The sequence below is a fragment of the Armigeres subalbatus genome, chromosome 3, assembly GCF_024139115.2.
Source record: "Armigeres subalbatus isolate Guangzhou_Male chromosome 3, GZ_Asu_2, whole genome shotgun sequence".
Lineage (NCBI taxonomy): Eukaryota > Metazoa > Arthropoda > Insecta > Diptera > Culicidae > Armigeres > Armigeres subalbatus.
Genome location: NC_085141.1, coordinates 227,484,961 through 227,508,410, shown reverse-complemented (window position 1 = coordinate 227,508,410; position 23,450 = coordinate 227,484,961). Strand labels below are relative to the sequence as shown.

The 23,450-nt window shown below is 40.9% G+C and overlaps 1 protein-coding gene across 6 annotated transcripts in view; it reads right to left on the bottom strand.

Moving 5' to 3' along the window:
* The window catches only part of LOC134220547 (uncharacterized), a 120,109-nt gene that overhangs the window by 47,344 nt on the left and 49,315 nt on the right, over positions 1 to 23,450 (bottom strand). For all 6 annotated transcript variants that reach the window (XM_062699631.1, XM_062699636.1, XM_062699634.1 and 3 more), the window contains 2 exons: positions 14,297 to 14,721; positions 11,821 to 12,010 (listed from right to left, as the gene is read on the bottom strand). In XM_062699631.1, the coding sequence (XP_062555615.1) occupies positions 11,821 to 12,010; positions 14,297 to 14,721 (615 nt within the window). The remainder of the gene's footprint in view (positions 1 to 11,820; positions 12,011 to 14,296; positions 14,722 to 23,450) is intronic.

The following is a 23,450-nucleotide window of genomic DNA, read 5'->3' as shown; positions in this document are numbered from 1 at the left end:
GTTGTTGCAAGTCTCGCTAGAAACTCGAGGAGCGCCAGGGTGCGCGGGGTGTGAGTGACAAAACGGAGCGAAAAGTAGAAGCGATGGGGTTCGGCGCTGTATTCTGTTTAAATTTATAACCCGTTATCAATTCTGTGGATTTTTTTTTTCATATTGGCGTAATTGATTGTGACTGTGCAATTTGAGACGACGATTTTACCCAACCCATTTTACTACATGGTATTCAATTCTTTCTACTAATATCATCAGTTGGATGATTTTAATATTTAAATAAAACGGGTTGTTTCGAAATTCTTATTCAATTTTTCACCAAATGTTCCTTTTTATTGTAGACGAAACCCTGCTGATTTTGATGTATTTCGATGAATGAAATAACAAATCACTGTCAACCAAATCAATATAACAAATATTGATAACAAATCAGAACCAATAAGCGTTTTTTCACAAATTACAGAAACATAATCAATTTACCTCTCACTGTGCTTAAATAGACACATTATGGTGAGCTACCCGAGTGGCACTTCTATATATGGTACCCCTCTAGCCGCAGTCCAATATCATGTCGTTTGGTTCATTTCTCTTTCACTGCCCAACCAATCCTGGATGGGGGTTCAAGTAGTTATATGATTAATACGGATAGAGGACTATTCTATCGGCGGATGACCCCTAACGAGAGATATTTTTCGGTGTGCACAATACATTTATCGAGGCCGCCGTTTCCCGATTGATAAGTATGGACATTAAATCATAGTATCATCAAATTCAAGCCATTCGTAGTAGAGTAGACATATTCCCAAACATATCGATCCATTAGCAGTGCATTGTATCATGGTCAGAAGAATCCACCACAATGCTCTAAAACCAGTATTCATCAGTGCCCAATTTAGAGACCCGACCATGAATTGACGATGCGTTATTTGCGGCGTGTTCTCCGATTTCCGTCTTGTTCGTAACAACGTTCCATCCGTTTTATTTCAACTTATTAGGGGCGATTCCAATAAAACGTTCTTCAATTTTTGTTAATATTTTCGAAAGTACGTCTCCTTTGTCATATGTATTCATTAAAAAATGTTGAACTTCAACCTTTCATTTTCATTGGAATCAATCTGTGACCTGTGTAAAGGGGGACGGCCAACTTCTGCTTCCATTCTGATACGTTAAAGAAGGCAATGCGTAACATGGAAACAATCAATTGAATTCCGTAGAAAACGCACGTAACCACTGTAGCGAGCCCAAAGTTGAGGTGGCATCTAAAAAGATCACTCCCAATCACAACTGTGGACTGAGAACGTCATTTTCAGATGGCCACTTATTGCTTTTGTTGTGTTACTACTTTTGCGTTTTGCGGCGCGAGCTCAAAACATCGACGACAGCGATGTGTATGGTGGTGGTGCCGGTAGATTCGGTATTTGGGTATGGAATGGATGTCGATGATGACGATGATGTTACGGTGCTCACTAGAAGCAAGCTGACTCCACCGGAGACGTCAGCCAAAGTAGATTGTCAGGGGAGACGGAGTGAAATGGGTATTATGAGGGAGCATTTTAGTAGGAGATTTTGTGAAAACATTTTATTTGTAAATCATTTTACTTATACATGGTATTAATAAAATATAAAAAATGGCGTTTTTTTAGTTGGACGGAATGAATACAAAAATATTGGATTAAACTCATCAAGCAATGTAAACCCATTGAATAAGTCAGTAGTTAAAAAATATTCAAAAAAAAGGTACCTCAAAAGCTATGAGGAACAAATTTTTAATTTGTTCAATAAGATATAGAATTGGAGCAAAATAATATAGTAGCTGCATTTACAATTTTGCAATATGTACATCGATGAAAAACAGTATATATAGTTTTTTTTTATTTAAGCGTCTTAGCGAGAATTAAACAATTTTCAGATCACATTTTTTTCTTCAAATAGCTTTAAAAAAATACTCAAAAATTCTATTTCGCCTTTTACAAATGCTTGTAACTTGGTAGCTGTGTTGAGAAAATGTAATAAAAATGTCATGAGATTGTTATTGCGCTGCACACTAAATCGAACAACACAGTTTGAAATTGTGACGGTTCCAAACTGTGATCAGAAGTGTGGCGGTATCGATTACAATGGATTTTTACATCGATAAATGGCAGACGTAAGCAAACGGTATGAGAAACACGTGCTTTTGTTTTGAACATTTTCTTCTGAAATTGTCGCATTTTGCAACTTCTTGCATTTTCTCCTTCTAAATGATGGCCAAGGTTCCCAGTTGTGCAATTTTATAACTATTCCTTCAAAAAATAATATTATTTAGTGGGATTCGAGAGAAACAAGTCGGCAACTGTCGGCAATAAAAAAAAAGTGTAATTATCAAAGTGCATCGATAATCCATTTTTATAGGCAAACTGCAAATTTCCTAATAACTTTTTTCAAAGGTTATTTACAATTCGGAATTTTTTATGAACATTCTTCTTATTGGCATTACCATCACCCACTGGGACATTGTCGCCTCGTAGCTTAGTGTTTTTTAAGCACTTCCACAGTTCTTAACTGCGAGGTTTATAAGCCAGATTACCATTTTTTACATTGATATATCATGAGGCTAGCACGATGATACATTTATGCCCAGGGATCCTAGACCGGGAATCGAACCCAGTCACTTTCAGCATGGTCTTACTTTGTAGAGGTGCATTTTACCGCACGACTAAGGAAGGCTAAGGAAAGATAAACATGTAAATCTCATGATTATGATTAATTATTTTAGAGCGTCTTAGGGGTCTTTAACCATGTAAATCTCAAGTTATCCTATAACTTTGTCTTGCAGATCATCTCTTCTATTTCTACTGATTTCATCCATACCAAACTGACTAACTACCAACGCGCATTTGAAGTTTTCGAAAGGAAAATGCTGCGTACCATCTACGGTGGGGTGCAGATGTTGTGGGAGCCACCCATCGTTCACACCGCGAAAATCGGACGACTACGGTGGGCCGGACACGTTGCCAGAATGTCGGACAATAATCCGATGCAAATGGCTCTCGACAGCGATCCGACGTTCACAAGAAGGCGAGGTGCGCAGCGAGCAAGTTGGATCGATCAGGTGGAAGACGATTTGCGGACCCTCTGCAGACTACGTGGTAAGCGACGTGGAGAAGACTTTTATGCAATGGTCGAAAAACCCAGAAAAATTGCTTACGTAATAAGTGTACGACCCCTTATCAAAGAAGTAAGATTTGAGAAACTAGACGTATTCCTTCTTATCACATCTGAATGTATGAAGTGAAAATAAAAACGTATCATTATACAAACATGGCGTCATGGCGTTTTGAATACCGAGGGTTTCCATAAAATGTTGGACCCCCTCCCGCTCCTAAAACTGTGGACGTATCGTACGTATCTTTGAACGACCCTGTACCTCACTACTTACTTCGCATGGTGCTGAGTGGTTAGACAGTATGGCCTCTAATGGAAAATGATGAAGCCATATTCTCGTCGTTTGTTATCAATTGAGAGCAATTTCTGCAAACCCTGCTTACACTTTACACTATATTGGTAGGAAAATGTTCAACTATTCGTAAAAATAGTGTTTCATTTGATTTCAAAAAAGTTTTTTTCTGCAAACGATACCGATAATTTAATCAATCAAAACGATACCAAAATCGACATAAGATATCAAGCTTCTAGTTTGTCACTAAACTAGAAATTATATGATTTAATAAAATTATGCACTCTTTGTTAATGGTTTGTATGAATACATTGAATAAAGTTGAAATGATTTGTTTTTTGTTTATGATTGTATAAAACAGGTGTAAGGCCATCAATGACCTATGCCGTTTGATCGAATGTCATCATCCGTATATCATTTGGCCGAACTGGTTGTTTGATCAAATATTGTTTGGCCGAACAATTGAAAAACTCAAAGGTGCAGCCCAATTGGGATGTACGCAAAGGTGACGTAGGACAATGTAGCTATACGGAATTGATGGTATTTGCCATAATAATTTGTATCTCTTTTTCAACATTGAGCAAACTGCTCGGAGGTCGACTGAATCAAGAAGTCGAATTGTTGCTCCAACTGTGGAATTAACATGACTCATCCGCCGCATCGCCGCTGAAGCCACTCGACTGGTTTTCAGTGGAGGACATCACAACCCTTCGCTTTTCGCCCGCGATAAAAGCGTACGTGGCAAAGTGAGGAGAACTTCAAAAATTATTTACACACAGTCCTTCTCAGGACTTAAATTATTTATCCAAGAAGAGGTTCAGTGTACAGTGTCGATCCGATTTTGTCTACCCCCGATTTTGCCGCGTTTTCGACCTAATTTTATCACGTCCCGATTTTGTCACGTTTTCGACCCGATTTTGTCACGTTTTCGACCCGATTTTGTCACTTCTACAAATCACGCCTACAAATCATTTCTGAGTACCTGTCAACGATTTTCAAGCCTTTTCGACAAGAAATAACGGGTGCCAATAAAGCATTTTACCTTTCCAAGGACAACTGATTCATATTTGTGAAATGAATTAAAACATTGAAAATATGTTTTTACCGATTTTGTCACATTTCCTATTTTATCAGCCTATTCACCAATGGGGGGGTGATAAATCGGAATATTACTGTATCGGCATCTTCATCGATTTGGCTGTCATCGGCGGATAGTGACATTTTCTGGCAAGATTATTTGATTTTGTTTCTGTTAGTCATTGCAATTGAAATCGATTTATACATTTTATACAAAAGAAGGTTAATCCGAGATAAATTTTCTTGAAAGCGCTAAACTGGTAGCAGAATCATAAGCGCTCGACGGAAGGGATAATTCAATAAATTAGTTTGGAAGGATGGAATTTACAGCACCAAAGTAGCCTATTTTTCCAATCAACCCCTACTCTTCGGAAAATGCTGGTCCTGAGAAGAATCAATTTTCTTTCCCCAGTGCGCCTTTCCAATAATTAACTGAAATCAAACGCTTGTCAGAACCTTGCGTTGGAATTTCACTTCGTCCGATGGCATGCGCACGCGCACGCGCCCGGAAGCAGCTTTTTTGTATTCAATAAAGTAAGCCCGTTAGCCCCGCCCCTTTGTGATTTGATATGGGTGTAAATATGATGTGCACTCATAATGATTAACGAAAAGGCGGGGTAAATGGGATTACTTTATTAGATACAAGTCAGCTGCTTTCCGGCGCGTACGAACCATTTTGAACGGGATTCTACAGAGAGTGGTCCTGAAGCATGGGAGATACTGAACATTCAAAGTATCCTTTGAAATATTCTCGCAAGATGCTGAATTTGGTTATCAGCTATAATGATTCAAATACGTTTTGTTGAAAAGAGTTACAAAATAAATTTGACCCAAGACGAAATTTCTTCATAGTGCAAAACATAAAGTCGCTTGGCGTCTGTCGGTCTGTCTGAGCGAAGGTCGCCTGTGGGTGGATGCTGTAAAAATTTTCATCTAGTGTAGCGTCTTTATCGATTTGGCTGCCGTTCGCAGAAAATGAACTGCGGTAAGACGCGCGGCTACAAAGCAAGACCATGCTGAGGTTGGCTGGGTTCGATTCCCGGTGCCGGTCTGGGCAATTTTCGGATTGGAAATTGTCTCGACTTCCCTGGGCATAAAAGTATCACCGTGCTAGCCTCATGATATACGAATGCAGAAATGGTAACCTGGCTTAGAAACCCCGCAGTTAATAACTGTGGAAGTGCTTAATGAACACTAAGCTGCGAGGCGGCTCTGTCCCAGTGTGGGGATGTAATGCCAATAAGAAGAAGAAGAAGAAGACAAAAGAAGGTTGATCCGAGATTTATTTTCTTCAAAGTACAAAGCATAATCGTTTGGCGACGACAGAAAGTTGCCCTTGGGTAGCAGAATCTCAGCGCGCGCGATGGAGATGAAGCACTAAATTTGTTCGAATGGATGAAATCACTAACAGCAATCAAGCTATCACGGCGATGCCACCGAAATAAACCCTTTTTGCAATCAACCCTTTCTGTTCAGAAAATGCTGGTCCTGAGAAGAACAAATTTTTTCCCCAATGCGCTTCTCTAATAATTAACTGCAACCAAACTCGATGACTTTTCCGTAAGGCGCCACCATTTGAAATACATTTTCAGCATCGCCACTGCATCACGCGGGATACCAAAAAACGACATTTTTTGTAATCAACCTTTTCTTCACATAAAATGCTGGTTCGTTGAGGTTGGATAATGACCATCATCCATGCGATGGTTTTCCATTGAAAATGCTGTCAGTACCATCGCGCAGTTGTTTCCGCTCCACTGCGTCCGCCAGGGAGAAATCTTGATCGAACTGAGTATTAGATCTAAACCCACAAGTTGCTTGATTTTGATGTCTGTGCTTGAGATGCATGCACGGGATTGGTTGTTTTACTATTTCTAAATTGCTTGCCTATTTTCAATATTTATTAGTTGAAATCAGTATTTTTAGAACAATACAATAAAGCGTTGACTCATCCTCGATCGAATGGTCCAAAAATATTGGAAATCCATTGAGAAACGGCCGAGAGAAGATATATAATTTGACGTTCAAAGTCTATCATATTTTCGTGACGGTCTTCGAATCTTTTTTTTTTTTTTTTTTTACGAGGGAGAATGCATTTACACACTAACCCAGTACACGTGCATTGTAGTTGCCAAACTACCACACGGAAGTGTACTGGAGTGTCGGACTCGACCATACCGGTAATACCGACTCCCTTGGGCTCCACCATCGTTTCCCCCAGGAACTACCTCGTAGAACTACTTCTGGGGGGATGGCAGTACTAAGCGTACTCGCTCATTATCGCTCACACAGGCACTCGTCCCATGCGAGACTGACTTGGGTGCTCGCTCACCATTCACTCCATTTGAGTCTTACTTGGATGCTCTCCCGGGCGCTCCGCTGCCATGCCTCGAGGTGTCAATAGCGGCAACTGCCTGGGCCTACAGATATTACGCTACGACACTCTTGCCTCAGCACGAGCAGATCAATCACACCACTGCCGAAGCAGACCACACGCTACCCTGCCGAAGCAGGGACACTCCCCATGCACCACATGTGCACAACTGTAGGTGTGTGGGTACAACCCACTGCTACCCTGCCGCCGAAGCAGCTTCTCCAAAGACCATTCGCTCCATGTGACCCTTTTTCGGGTGCTCACTCTAACACTCCACTGCCATGCCTCGAGGTGTCGATAGGTCCCTCGACTCCTACCTCAGCATGTGCAGTCCATACTCAGACTTCTGCTGCGCTTCGAGGTGACAATAGCGGCGACACGCTATGACACTCCTGCCTCAGCACAACCAGATCACTCACTCCCTGCCGAAGCAGCTCACGCGCTACCCTACCGAAGTAGGGACACTCCCCAACTCACTCTAACACTCCACTGCCATGCCTCGAGGTGTCGATAGCGGTATGTATGGTCCGATCCACGATACTATGCTACGACACTCCTACCTCAGCATGTGCAGTCCATACTCAGACTTCTGCTGCGCTTAGAGGTGACAATAGCGGTGACGCGCTATGACACTCCTGCCTCAGCACAAACAGATCACTCACTCCCTGCCGAAGCAGCTCACGCGCTACCCTACCGAAGTAGGGACACTCCCCATGCCAATTGGCACTCCCTGGGCTTGTGCTTTTGAAGCGGCACACAGTCGCTTTGATAGAGTCTGCTTACGGGCACTTGTGGTTTTTTGGGAGGGATTTTAGCAGAGCCCACTGCTAAATCCCACCACGCCCTAGGCAGTTCTCCCTGACTCACAGACAGCTGGGGAAGGGTCGTCATGCCCTTGGACATGGTCCATGCTGTCCCTGCTGTCCCTGCTGCCCCCACGGTCTTCGAATCTCGCAATCGCAAAGTGTACCCCAGTATAGAAAAAGACGTAGTCCTACTTCAAAAATTTCCTCGGATTGTGCGTGCGTAGTGTGAAGTAAGAAATTCGAAGTGCGAAGTGTTAAATGAGAACTGAGGAGTAATAGGGAGGAAGTGGAAAATTAGGAATATGGAGTTAGAAGTAGAGGTGTGGCTACGCTGACGCCGCCGCCGACAGTTTTTGGCGTCATGCTACCTTAGACATTTTTGTGCGCACCCTGTTCAAAGTCTGGCACGCCGTTGATCTAGAATCCCGAAAAAAAAAATCAAAAAACTTTCCAGGAAGATCCGCAGGGTTTTCCAAAGATATTCCAAAGAAATTCCCGAAGAGTTTCGTGAAGAATCTACAGAGGAATTTCAAAAAAAAAAATCCGCGGGAACTTTGAATAGCTTCCCAAAGTCATTCCGAAGCATTCCCGAGGGATTTTCGAAGAATTTCCCGAGATTCCTCGGAAAGTTTTTCAAAAAAATCCTGTTTGATTTCACGAAAATTCGAAGACTTTCCCAAGGATATTTCAAAGATTTTCCCTAATAAATCCCGAAAAAATTATGCCTGATTTTGAAGATTTTCCCTAATAAATCCCGAGAAAATTAAAAAAATTAAATTTAAAAGAGTTTCCAGATGAAATTCCTCAAACATTCAGAAGACTTTCCAGAGTAAATTTCGAAGATTTTCTTAGAGAGGCGTCGCGTGATGAAAATCGACACCTGTTCACCATTATAATTTGTTTTATGTTTAAGAAGTTTTTGAACTTTCGGCAAGCTCTTTATATAATGTTGGGCCTAACAAATCAAACTTCATCCAGGCTTCAATGTATAATTGAATCTAAAAAAGCTCTTAAAGTTTTGAATAATTTGAGTGCAGATTGTTAATTAGAATAAACGTTGAAACATAAAAAATATACGATGAACTGGCAAAAAAAATTGAATTAAATTTCCGTTTCTATCGTGTGTTTCAATACTTCTACACGATTTCTTAAGGATGTTTCGCGCAATATCCGACTACAAATTCTCTCTATTTAATTTCTAAGGAGAGGTTTTGTATAAACAAGTAGCGAAATTTGATGTGTTTATCGCTTTGAAGAAGCGATGGTGAAGAAGTACATTAATATGTAATTGCACTTCTAAATCAGTAGCGTTTATTCAAGGTTTCTGGAAATTATAATATAGTTGCTTGAAATAGGCTGATTTTTTAAAATAAGTATCTAAACTATCATAGTTTATCATATCCTCAATTTTTAGCACCATGGTTATTCAACCAGCAAGAACCAAGCAGTTAAATGTGCACACCGCCCTCAGGAACTTGTCACTTGTCACAGAGTTTCCGGGCATTTATTAACTCTCAGCGTCTCACTCTATTGTGGTGCACAATACTTTCACCTCTACAATGCATCTGCTACTCAATAATAACTAACACTACTGCATACAGAACTGTTGTGTATGCTAGCTTCGTTCACCGGAGAGAGTGCACGACAACGACAAACAGCTTATGTGAAAAAAAGTTAGAGAAACTTCCAACGGAAGTTCTAAGATTATTTGTGTGGAATTTCATTCCATTTGAAAATTCAAATGGAATATCAGTGAGAATTAAGATGAATTTTTAATGCGAATTCAGAAGAATTTTCAGTGGAAATGCAGAGCAGCTTTCCAGTTGAATTTTCAATGAAAATCCAGTGGTTAAAATCATCCTTAGGAGGAATGAATTCTTCTAAAAACTTCCTACAAATTTCAGGAAATTTTCCCGGAAAACTTCATTAAATTTGATCTCAAAATTTAAAAAGAAAATCATGATTTCTCAATTAGAAGTGAGAAATAAGAAAAACTGAGACATGAGGAATGAAAAGTAAGAAGTGGTAAGTGAGAACTTTTACTTCTCGCCTCAGGCTTCTTTCTTACTATTTACTTCTTACTTCACCCTTCACTCCTTCCATATAACATTTCCTTTCTCGCCACTTTATAACTGATTTCTCACTTGTCACATCTCACTACTCACTTCCCACTTCACTTGTCATTTCTCAATATGTACACAGTGCCAACTTTTCTTTACTCACTTCTCGCTGCTTAGCGCCTAATAAGAAAACAAATTTCAACTATTCTACCAGAAGGCGTTCGGCCAAATAACCCCTTCCGCCAAATGACCCTAAACCGTAAAACAATAATTGTTGTATTATTTGTATTTCAATCTGATCTGTGCACCAAAGATAATTTGTTTCCAAGTGGATACGCCCCAAAATCATCGTATTGCCCGTAGCACCCTCATATCCCTTCATGAGCATGTACGATAGATAAAAGAGCAAGCCGAACATGGATGGGCGAGGAAACCGAAAGCGGAGCGGTTTGAGTGAATGGGCAATAAGATTATGAGACACAAAGTGTTTCCTACGAATTCCAAGGGTACCATCATTAATTATGTAAATTGCAAGCAAAATTCGTAGAAATTAGTATGGTCTGTCAATGAGCTTCGTATCAATAAAAATAGCAGCAATGAAAGATTAAGCTAACAATCAAACAGAATAAAAATACGAATGCGATTATATATCGATGCACCGACTGATAATGCGATGTCGAATTACACAACTAGAATCACGGTGAGTTCGCACTCATGCATTAGATCACACTTGTCTCGCGGCGTTGCTCTAATGCTACTTACGTAAACTGATCAAAATGTGTCTCAAATTGGAATTGATAAGTGACGCACTAAGAGACAGTATTTCAGCAAACACATTTTCCACGGAAGAATAAAGAAGAAGCAAGGTCATGGGACATATTGTTTCCGTGCCAAACAAGACGAAGGCTAAAGCCGCATTGGTACTGTGGCATGAAAATGATGAAACCAACGTCATGTTTCTGGAATCTTTATTTGGTTCGAGAGATACAATTTACAGTTAATAGTGTGCAGGTTTCTCATTCCATAGTGCCTATATTTATCTCAACAAAATTGAAGAAATGTAGAGCAGATTAGTTTGTTTCTTATTTTTCTTTGATTATTTTCAACAAATTTGCAAAATAAATCAAAGAAATAGGCGCTTTGTTCTTTTCTTTCGAGATTTGATAGTGAAAATAAAGCAATTCTCTTATGGCCTAGTTGTAAGAAAACATACAAGTGCCCACCCCGAGAAAACTAATCTGATGTGGTAATCGCAAACGTTGTTCTTCGATATTAAATGTAGATTGAGAATAAGCTTTTGGAACTAATCGAAACAGATTTCACACTTCCATCAGTCATTGGCATGGATACATCCATGCGCAGCGGAGAAACTAAACAGGGTGGTTCCTCTGTCAATATGATGGAGAAATGTTATCCGATTCACATAGAAGCTATTATCGAAGCAGAACGTATTATGAACAGGGAAACTTAAATTGAAGCTCTTTCGTTTTTTCTCTAATGTTGAACACCATTATCTGAAATGCACACCCTGTTATCTTCCATTCCTACACCCAGCTGAACGTGGACGAGGTACAAGTTAGTACAGTGTGGCAACTGGAGCGAGAGGGTAATCGGTGAGCAGAAATACATGCTTATAGGCACAAGGGTGGGACAATATGAAAACTACCGCTCGAATACTTCACTCAATACTTTGTTACTACCTTTAAGAAAAATTATTTTAACATTTTTAAATAAAACTATTTCTCACAAAAATTACATAGTGAAAAATAAATTTGTGGTAGTCATTAGTAGGAAGAAAGACAAACTTATCCCACCCTAATTGACAAACTTTGCAGTCATTTGGTTGTTGGGGCGTAACTTTTGGAAGCAAAACTGAAAGTCTATGTGGCTCTCATCTGCTCAGAAACCTATTTAGCATGCCGCTGACATTAGAGTCGGTGGTTAGCGGTGAAGAAATTTAAATCTGTTCGAAATGCGGGTACACGGATGAAGTGACATGAAAAAAAAATATAGAAAATTCTACTGAATCATGAATATCAACACCATCCAGTGACAGCAAGTGTTCGTTGGACTTACCTCTCCATGGCAGTTTCGGCCGGATGGTGTGTTTTCGGGCAGGAAGTACAATCGAAGCGCAATCAAAAGGCATTGCTCGTTGCGATCTTTCCAGACCATCCGCAGCTCGGCGAGGCACGCTATCGGTGAGTCCGACCATGGCCGTACTGGGAAGCAATCGCCCAGGGCCAGCACCATCGGTCGCGGGTTTCTGCAGAAGTGGAAAGATAAAAAATATGTCAATATTTTATTTTGAATTTGTAGGGTAAAATGCCCAATAGTGGACCCCCTAGTAGCGAAATTTTGCTCTTCCTGGCATAAGGAGTGGAAATTGTCAAAATATTAATTTTGCGTGATGTCTAACATCAAGCTCTGCATCTCCTCTTCACGATACATACATAAAACACTCAAATACTCGACGTTATTCTTTGAAATTAACATTCTAAAGTTGGACTAAATTTGCCCTATAGTAGACCCCCTGGGGGTCCATAATAGGAAATTGCTTTCCTATAGTCGACACTTCATTTGATTTTCATGTTTCGTTTCGGGACGTTCTTCTTCCCTATTATGGACCCCCCAAAATATTCCTATAATGGACACTCTCGTGTTCATTTTTTATAGAATTGTAAAAAATCAACTAATTTTACTTTCCAGAGCATTTTCAATGCATGTAATCAAATCATAGGACTGTAAGGTAGGTTCTCCCGAAGGAATTTCATAGCAAAATATTTCCATTGTGCTGTAATAATGAAAAAATGTCTGAAGGGTCCACTATTGGTTGGGGGTCCACTATTGGGCACTTTACCCTAATTTGAGTCGCAATTACGCTAACTTTTATGTTGAATAGCTAACAGCATGTAGATATGATTGTGATTGAAACCGTAATACGTGGATGTTTGGAGTCATAATTTTAATTTTAATAACCTAGACAAACAACATCAGCGAGGCTGGTAGAGATCAATGACGCTCAAAATAATAAATATGATGATCATGTTGCGGATATTGAGACTAAAAGTAACTCTCATTTATATCGACAGTTTCGTGCAATAATGACACAACAATTTTTTTTCGTGTTTGACATTTTGAAAACAAAACAAATAAAATAGTATAAAGTTACACCTGGTCTGGCTAAGACCTAGGTTGAAATTCGCAGGAAATCTAATGCTTATTTTTAAATGCTTCAAAAAGTCCATATAAATCGATGAATAAAGTTTTTCGGTGAAACAAACAAAACTAATCTCGTACAAACAAAAAATGTTGTTGAAGACTACACGAAAACAATGCACATAATGCAACGTACACACCAGTCAAGCAGTTTGACAAACATTGACTCCGCCCCCAAGAAAACGCTTCGGTTGCTGCTTTGTTTGAACGTGTGTGAAGTTGTTCGAACAACCATTTGACAGTTGGCGACTCGGTTGGAAAAAATTAAAACGGTTTGATTTTGGTTTGAGTTGTCGGGGGTGGAGCCAAGGTTCGCCGAACATGTTTGAGCATTTGTAGTGAAGTTGCACAAACCCTCATATACTTTTTGATGGTTGGTGCTCAAGTTGGCGCTTCAGTCGTTCGTGTGTGATATTGTTGGTCGAATAAATTGATTGTTCGTGCCGCTGTTGGTATAACTTGATGGATGTTTAAATAAACGAGAGGTGGAGTCAATGTTGGTCAAACTGCTTGACCGTGTGTACGTTCCATAAAGGAAATGCCAAAAAACAGCATTAATGTAAACGGCTTATAGCAAATTCTTTTGCATGTTGATACTGAACACTACAGATGTACGGCAAACTCCTTCGTTGGTAAACAATCATGTCCGATAGGAAAAGTATATTTTTCTATACGTAACTAGTTTTCCAGCGCTGGTTGTTTTTCATTATTTTTTGTGCTTGCAAAAAGATCCATCTAATTCGGAATAATAACAAAATATAGAAGTTTTTAAACTGTCTAGGACAAGTTTAGTACTTTCCATTTAATTCCACTACGAAACGTAGACAGTTGAAGACATTCCACTAAAAAGCCATAATAATTTTTCTGTAGAAGTTTTTGTTTCTGTGTAAGAATTGTACAATCTTACACAGAAAAAAATAGGCAATCAGTGCTCCAAGTTACACTTGGTATTTTTTGCTGAGCCACATAATGCTAAAAGGTAATCATTAAAATGAGTTCAACTGACACCAATTTTATTTGATAAGTTTTAATATTTGAATATCGTTTTCATTGGCATTTCAGGCGCCATGGCAAATAAATTTTTAACGTGAGTTGTCTTGAAATTCGTACCCATCGAATCACGGCTGCATCATGCCTATTAAAAATCCTCCACATCAAGTGGTTTGCATTCTTTCTCTCTCTCTATGAAAACCGAAAACGATCAAAACTCATAATACGATTCCCTCGCCAACATAGAGCCGCTATGTTCAGCCGCCACTTTGAATTTTCCCTTTTCTCGCTACATATCTAATACTCCACCGCCCTCCCGGGTGGGTGAACCCCAAGTACTTACTCTTTTTCCGCTGCCGTGGCATTACATAAATTATTCACACCGGTCGCGGTGCTGTTATTTTCACTGACACATTTTCGTTGCGTCTGTTTTGGCTTCGCATTGGCGTTGGTTTGCGTTTTGCTGTTGTTGTTATTGTTGTTGTTGCTACTAGTGTTGCTGTCGGAACTACTTTGACTGGCGCTTTTCTGGCCCTGCTGACCGGAAGGTACGGTCACCAATGGTACCGTCCCGGTTGCGGTGGACAACGGGGTCGATGTTTGGTGCGACGAGGATGATAACGAGGATGTCGATGGACCGGACACGCCTGTCACGTCCGTCGTTGCTGTGGCTGCAACCGTCGACAAGGAGTCTCTGCTGGAAAATGTGATCTTAACGCCCTTGTAGAATGTGTATGATCCCCGGTAGGCACATGCTGCACCGACGACCTGTGAAGAATGGAGATACGAAGAAGAGGATTAGGTGGCGAATAAGAAGACATGGTCATTGCAATTTTACACGAGAAATAGACATTCAATATCGGCAGTATTTTGATACATTGTGAGGAAATTCCAGCATGTCATATTTTACAAGTTCCGTAAAACCCAATTATGATCAAACGTTTCCAAGCTTTACAGCAGATGAACATTTCGTTAGAAGACTGATTACAATAAATATCATTACAAGAAATATGAGTAGTAATAATAAAAATATGTTACTGCAACAATACATATCCAACAGACGAAAATAATTTCTGATAAAATTTCATTCATCTACGTTTCGCTTTATTTAATTTGCCAATTTGGAAGTACAGATATTTCCTATTGAACTGTCGACAATATTACCCTTCTCTATGTAAAGTTTTCGTCAACAGTAAGGTCTCAAATAATACATATTTTTGTTCATAGATTAATTACGGTAAATTTTAAAATTAGGAACACGTATAGTGTGTGATTTGACTGCAACGTATATAGAGATAGACTAAACAGTATAAACACAATCAAAAGTCTTTACGATAACCGCATTATTGTTGAAATGGCTGTATTTACGAGTCCAACTGTATTACATACTGTGTTGTATGCATATGCTAGAATTCTCCCCTTCAAACTGTTTGTTTGGCTCGAACGTGTGGCTCCTCCGTTTGGGCGAAAGGAATGCCTTCCTTAACAGGAATCAAGCCACAGTGTAGACGTAGGAGAATGTGAGTTTGCTAACCAGAGCTGCAAAATTCAACCAGCTAGATATGGTGGATGAAATATCAGGGCACCTTGCACGTCACCTACCATACATTTAGAGCTGTGATGAACGATGTAATAAGCGATGTGGTACATATTTCAGCTTCACAAAGGTTAAAATTTCACATAACACTATCGATAATATTAATGCAAGTAAATCAATGCTGAAATTGCGCTATCTGAACTGTAACAAAGAGCGTTCGCAATAACATGATATGGGATGAGAAATAAAAGATTAGAAACGTGGCACGTTCAATACATAGTTGAGTAGAAAAAGAGCATTTTGCTGCTTATTTTTCGTCCTTGTTTTCGTTTATTTCACTCACAGAACTTGTAGGTATGGGGTTTTTACTTTTAGTAAAAGATTAAGATGGCAGAGTGAAACAAAAGTAATCAACCAGATATGCACTTTTTAAAACCAAATGGAGCAACGAAAGCATTTCAAATCATATTTTCGAGAGCGCAGCAACAACTTTTGCACGAATCGTTGAGGACGCCCATTAGACCGGTAGCTCTCTACGGACAGAACTGGACAATGCTCGTAGAGGCCGACCAACCTGAAGTTCACGGTGATTAGCTCAAGCTAGACTATATCAGTTGGCAAAGGAAATGTTGTTAGTAATTTTAGACGTCTGATGATGGCTGAAGAAAAGTACACAGTATAAAAGTGTTGTAACAGTTACCGTTATAAAGTCACCGAGAAAAGCCAATCAAATTCAATTAATGAAGTCCGCTGTGATTAGCTCAAATACTCGTAGATGACCAACACGCACTTGGAATCTTTGAAGGAAAGTGCTGCTTACCACCTACAGTGCGATTAATCCACGAATATAGAAATTAAAACACCTAAGAAACTAAAAATGTAAATATCTAAAAATCTACAAATTTAAAAAGCAATAAATTTAAATGTCTACAGACCTTTGAATGTATAAACAAATTTGAAATAGGAAAATTGTAAGACTTCTGAATTCAAGTCTAAAAATTTAATAACTCACGATTGCGCATAAAAAGCTTGTAGTAAATACAAGTTGGTTGAGTCAGGATATTTTCAAAAACCGGGCAACTACATACTTTGAACTAAATTGCAGAACTCGTGATCCCCTATCTCTAACCCTAATTTGTTTCTAGCGTCACGTAAGAATCGCTTACATCGATTTACGTCCCAATAGAACAGCGGTTCTCAACCTGGGGTACATGTACCCCTGGGGGTACCTTTGCCGGCCCCAGGGGGTACCTCGGACCAAAATGCGTAATGGCGGATGTATTACAATTCCAATAAAACTTATTGATATTGTTTTAATATTTATGTATTTTTAGATTTCAAAACTTTGTATTGTATTATGCATGGCGGTCAGCAAATCAAAACCTATCGAATCCTGCCCACTACAACCTGCATAGTGTATGATGGTCTGTGCAACAAAAGATTAAAAGAACAAAAATTTTAACGACTTAAATCTAAAACTAAGAGGTCTGAAAACCTCTATTTGAGAGGCGTGAAGGCTCAGTAACTTCGTTGATAACTCGTAAGCTTATAAGCCTCCTTTCAAGAGGCTCGGAAGCCTCCTTTCAAGAGGCTCGGAAGCCTCCTTTCAAAAGGCTTGGAAACCTCCTTTCAAGAGGCTCGGAAGCCTCCTTTCAAGAGGCTCGGAAGCCTCCTTTCAAGAGGCTCGGAAGCCTCCTTTCAAGAGGCTCGGAAGCCTCCTTTCAAGAGGCTCGGAAGCCTCCTTTCAAGAGGCTCGGAAGCCTCCTTTCAAGAGGCTTAGAAGCCCCCCTTCAAGAAGCTCAAGCCTCCTTTCAAGAGGCTCAGAAGCCTCCTTTCAAGAGGCTCAAGCCTCCTTTCAAGAGGCTCAGAAGCCTCCTTTCAAGAGGCTCAGAAGCCTCCTTACAAGAGGCTCGGAGGACTTCTTTCAAGAGGTTCGAAAGCCTCATCTCAAGAGTCCTGAAGCCTCCTTTCAAGATGCTCGGAAGGCTCTTTCAAGAAGCTCAGAAGGCTCCTTCCAATATGCTCAGAAGGATCCTTTCAAGAGGCTCGGAAAGCTCCTTTCGAGAGGCTCGGAAAGCTCCTTTCGAGAGGCTCGGAAAGCTCATTTCAAGAGGCTCGGAAGGCTCCTTTCAAGAGGCTCGGAAGGCTCCTTTCAAGAGGCTCGGAAGGCTCCTTTCAAGAGGCTCGGAAGGCTCCTTTCAAGAGGCTTGGAAGGCTCCTTTCAAGAGGCTCGGAAGCCTCCTTTCAATAGGTTTGGAAACCTTCTTTTAAGAGGTTTGGAAACCTCCTTTTATGAGGTTTGGAAAGCTCCTTTCAAGAGGTTTCCAAACCTCCTTTCAAGAGGCTCGGAAACCTTCTTTCAGAAAGCTTGGAAACCTCCCGTCAAGAGGTATTGAAGCCTCCTTTTCAAGATGCTTGGAAGCCTCCTTTTGAGAGGCTCGGAAGCCTCCTTTCAAGCTTACTTTGAAGAGGCTCGGAAGCCTACAATGGTCATCAAAGTCTTTATAGAAAGCTTGATGTGTAAATTTAATTTGAATTGCAAAGTTTTACAGAATAACGAAGATTTCATACAACATTTTGAAGAGCCATATATTGAGTTAATTTTCAGGTCCGGTTTCCATATTCATTTACAGCAAAAAAAAACAATAGGGGGTACCTCAATGAATATAAAATATCGAAGGGGTACCTATGGCCGCATGGCCATTAGGCCGAATAAGCAGAAAAAAACAAAACGTGAGAAATTAAAAGTTGTTCCTCCACCTTATACTTTCTTCTTTTTTCTTTCTCTTTTTTTTCTTCTTCGCTCTTTCTTCTTTCTTCTTCTTTCGTCTTTGTTCCCTCTTTCTTCTTCTTTTCTTCTCTGTTCTGTCTTCTTCATTCTTCTTTTTTCTTTCTCCTTTATTCCTTATTTCTTCTTCCTTCATTCTTCTTCCTTCTTCCTATTCCACACATCCTTTTTTCTTTTTCTTTCTTTCTTCTTCCTTCTTCCGCCTTCCTTCTTCGTTATTTCTTCTATCTTCTTCCTTATTCTTTCTTCCTCATTCCTTCTTTTTTATTAGTTCTTCCTACTTCCTTCTTTCTTTTATCTTCATCCTTCTTCTTTCTTCTTTCTTACTTAATTCTTCTTTTTCTTCCTTCTTTCTTCTACCGTCTTACTTCTTCCACGCATCACACTATTCACGGAGGAATGCTCAGAGAAATTCCGGAAGGAATTCCTGAAGAAAATTCCGGAGGAATTCTTGGAGGAAATTCCGAAGAAGTTTCTTTAAGAATTTTTGAAGGAATTCCTGGAGGAATTTCCGAAAAAAAATCCTGGAAAAATTCCGGGACGAATTTCCGGGGGAAATCCTGGAGGAAATCTTACAGGTATCAGGTATCAGTAAGGGTGGAGTGAACGTTTAACGCCCAAAGCACATAGGCCAACACAGGCGGGCCCTTTGTGCTAAATCTCAATTTTTTCATCATTTACCTGAGAAGAAATCACTATAAGAGAAACCATCGAGAATGATAGAAAGATAAAGTCAATAAACAAGTGTGAATAAAAAAAATCTTTTGTAAAAAAAAGACGACAAAAAAACGCTTCAAGGAGTCACGCTTTGTGCGGATTGTTCATTTTTTTCAGGTTAAAAATAACAAAATACGTGCTATGCAGGATTTGCAAGATTTTATTTTACATAATTTCATTACAAAGTCCATTTTAGTTCTTCATTGTAGTGCAAATATAAAACGTAACACTAGTTGGAAGCATGCTTTAATAATGTACTTTCTATTTGTATATTTAAAAGCCGTAAGTTTGTTGAAAGCATAGAACAGTTCAAATTCATTGTGTTCCAAGAGATCTAGAGCCTCATCATCGAGGCCAAAAATGAATAACCTCTTCCCCTCCCAGGGCTTCACCGCCTTGAATAAAGTCCTGCCGTTAACTCCAGGATGAGGATTCAGGCTATCCAATCGCGATACAACGAGTTGCGCAGGAGTACGCTCGACTACTTACCATGGAATCGAGACACAGACGCGTTGTAGTGGAGGAGCTGGAACCCATATTCGATTACATCGAAACTTCCTCTCGACCATGTATTGGAAATCTCCTTGACCTGCTTCTCCATCCAACAGCGAGATTCCATATCCATGCATTCAAACCAAATTCTACCAGACGAAATACCGCGCCCGCAGAATTTTGGGATGAAATTTGCATGAAGTATTTTGTCCAGCCTCGGATACATCTTACAAAGAAGTTCATTCAGGTCTTCCGAAGTTAATTCACGAGTACGGCTTACCGAAGCGAACTTAGTTTTTGGAGTGTCAGAATCCTGACCGACGAGAGCGAGTTCCTGGTTCAGCTTCATTTTCTGAGACACATCACCAGAACGTCGTCTTTTGAACCAGTAGGGTTAACGTTGTCACATGGAGCCGATACGTTCACTACGTTTGCAGCGATAGACGATTCATATTCACCACCGACATCCATGTTAATAGAGTCGATACCGGATTCATGCAGTTTTTCGCCATCTTTAGAAGGCTTGGAGCATGCTGCAGGCAAGTCAGCACTGAAAACGTTTAGTAATTATTTAAAATACATCACGCTTCACGTTTATATCGCAGATATAGTAGCTTACCGTGAGCGGGACATAATTGATCCGACAAATAAAGATAGAAAAGAAACACTTTGGAAATTATTCTACCAGTATCCCGCAAAAATATCCACAAGGCCACATGGAGATCACCTAACCAAGAAACGGAAAACCAAATTGACCACGTTCTAGTCGACGGTAAATTCTTCTCCGACATCACGAACGTCCGCACTTACCGCAGTGCGAATATTGAATCCGACCACTACCTCGTTGCAGTATGCCTGCGCTCAAAACTCTCGACGGTGTACAACACGCGTCGAAGTCGGACGCCGCGGCTTAATATTGGGCGTCTACAAGACGGTAGACTAGCCCAAGAATTCGCGCAGCAGCTGGAAGTGGCACTCCCAACGGAAGTGCAGCTAGGCGCAGCGACTCTTGAAGATGGCTGGAGAGATATTCGATCCGCCGTTGGTAGCACCGCAACCGCTGCACTTGGCACGATGCCCCCGGATCAGAGAAACGACTGGTATGACGGCGAATGTAAACAGTTAGTAGAAGAGAAGATTGCAGCATGGGCGAGATTGCTGCAACACCGCACGAGGGCAAACGAGGCACATAAACAGGCGCGGAACAGACAAAACTCGATTTTCCGGAGGAAAAAGCGTCAGCAGGAAGATCGAGACCGTGAAGAGACGGAGCAACTGTACCGCGCTAATAACACACGAAAGTTCTATGAGAAGTTGAACCGTTCACGTAAGGGCCACGTGCCACAGCCTGATATGTGTAAGGACATAAACGGGAACCTTCTTACGAACGAGCGTGAGGTGATCCAAAGGTGGCGGCAGCACTACGAAGAGCACCTGAATGGCGATGTGGCAGACGAAGATGGCGGTATGGTGATGGACCTGGGGGAACGCGCGCAGGACATAATTCTACCGGCTCCGGATCTCCAGGAAATCCAGGAGGATATTGGCCGGCTGAAGAACAACAAAGCCCCTGGGGTTGACCAACTACCAGGAGAGCTATTTAAACACGGTGGTGAGGCACTGGCTAGAGCGCTGCACTGGGTCATTACCAAGATTTGGGAGGAGGAAGTTTTGCCGCAGGAGTGGATGGAAGGTGTCGTGTGTCCCATCTATAAAAACGGTGATAAGCTGGATTGTAGCAACTACCGCGCAATCACATTGCTGAACGCCGCCTACAAGGTACTCTCCCAAATTTTATGCCGTCGACTAGCACCAATTGCACGAGAGTTCGTGGGGCAGTACCAGGCGGGTTTTATGGGCGAACGCTCCACCACGGACCAGGTGTTCGCCATTCGCCAAGTACTGCAGAAATGCCGCGAATACAACGTGCCCACACATCATCTATTTATCGACTTCAAAGCCGCATATGATACAATCGATCGGGACCGGTTATGGCAGCTAATACACGAACACGGATTTCCGGATAAACTGACACGGTTGATCAAAGCGACGATGGATCGGGTGATGTGCGTAGTTCGAGTTTCAGGGGCATTCTCGAGTCCCTTCGAAACCCGCAGAGGGTTACGGCAAGGTGATGGTCTTTCGTGTCTGCTATTCAACATCGCTTTGAAAGGGGTAATACGAAGATCAGGGATTAACACGAGTGGTACAATTTTCAATAAGTTCGTCCAGCTATTTGGCTTCGCCGACGACATAGATATTATGGCACGTAACTTTTAGAAGATGGAGGAAGCCTACATCAGACTGAAGAGTTAAGCCAAGCGGATCGGACTAGTCATCAATTCGTCGAAGACGAAGTACATGATAGGAAGAGGTTCAAGAGAAGACAATGTGAGCCACCCACCGCGAGTTTGCATCGGTGGTGACGAAATCGAGGTGGTAGAAGAATTTGTGTACTTGGGCTCACTGGTGACTGCCGAAAATGATACCAGCAGAGAAATTCGGAGACGCATAGTGGCTGGAAATCGTACATACTTTGGACTCCGCAAGACGCTCCGATCAAATAGAGTTCGCCGCCGTACCAAACTGACAATCTACAAAACGCTCATTAGACCGGTAGTCCTCTACGGACACGAGACCTGGACGATGCTCGTGGAGGACCAACGCGCACTTGGAGTTTTGGAGAGGAAAGTGCTGCGTACCATCTATGGTGGGGTGCAGATGACGGACGGTACGTGGAGGAGACGAATGAACCACGAGTTGCATCAGCTGTTGGGAGAACCATCCATCGTTCATACCGCGAAAATAGGACGACTGCGGTGGGCCGGGTACGTAGCCAGAATGTCGGACATTAACCCTGTGAAAATGGTTCTCGACAACGATCCGACGGGCACAAGAAGGCGAGGTACGCAGCGGGCAAGGTGGATCGATCAGGTGGAAGATGACTTGCGGACCCTTCGTAGACTGCGTGGTTGGCGACGTGTAGCCATGGACCGAGCCGAATGGAGAAGACTCTTATATACCGCACAGGCCACTTCGGCCTTAGTCTGAATAAATGAAATGAATTATCCTTAATATAAAATATATCTAAGAAATGTCCGATTTAACAAGGCAATGCACTGATTGGGAACAAAGATGAAACGATAATGATAATGGTAGGGGTAGATACATTTTACCTATGTGCTCAAACACATATACATCAATTTGCAGCACACAATAGGAGTGTGATAAATCGATGAAACTCGATGCAGAAATGTTTTTGTGGTTTGTCAATGCGATGAATTAAACGTAAATCACGCGTATAGAGAACAGCAAATCACTGATAGATAATACAAATAATACATCACCGCTGTTACTATGAACTTTTTGTTCTTGTGGTTAAGAACAGGTTCAATGTGACGGTCAGTGGTATCAATATCGTAGAAATCACTGTTAAGCTGAACTAACACATTAACGGATTTGTTCGTCGAAACAACTGAACACATGGATACATACTTCTGCCAGAAGGAAAACTCTCGCAAAGATTTACTCTGAGAGAATAAATAGTTTCACAATGGCTACTTACATATTTACTAATGCAATATTTTTATAATTTCCTAATAACTTACGATCGGAGGATTACAAACTCAGGTTCAACAATCTACAGTATTGAGTAACAACAGTTATTTAAGTTATTTAAGATTTAAGCTTTTTAAAATCAAGAAAACACTAAGAACTCGGGAAACTCTCACTGGGCCAAAAGAAAGGTGTATCTTCCTCACACAATACACTACGCTTCTCAAGGCTCAGAGGAATTCCGGAAGGAATTCCTGAAGAAAATTCCGGAGGAATTCTTGGAGGAAATTCCGAAGAAGTTTATTTAAGAATTTTCAAAGGAATTCCTTGAGGAATTTCCGAAAAAAAATTCCTGGACATATTTCCGGGAGAATTCCTGGAGAAAATCTTACAGGAATCTGCAGAGGA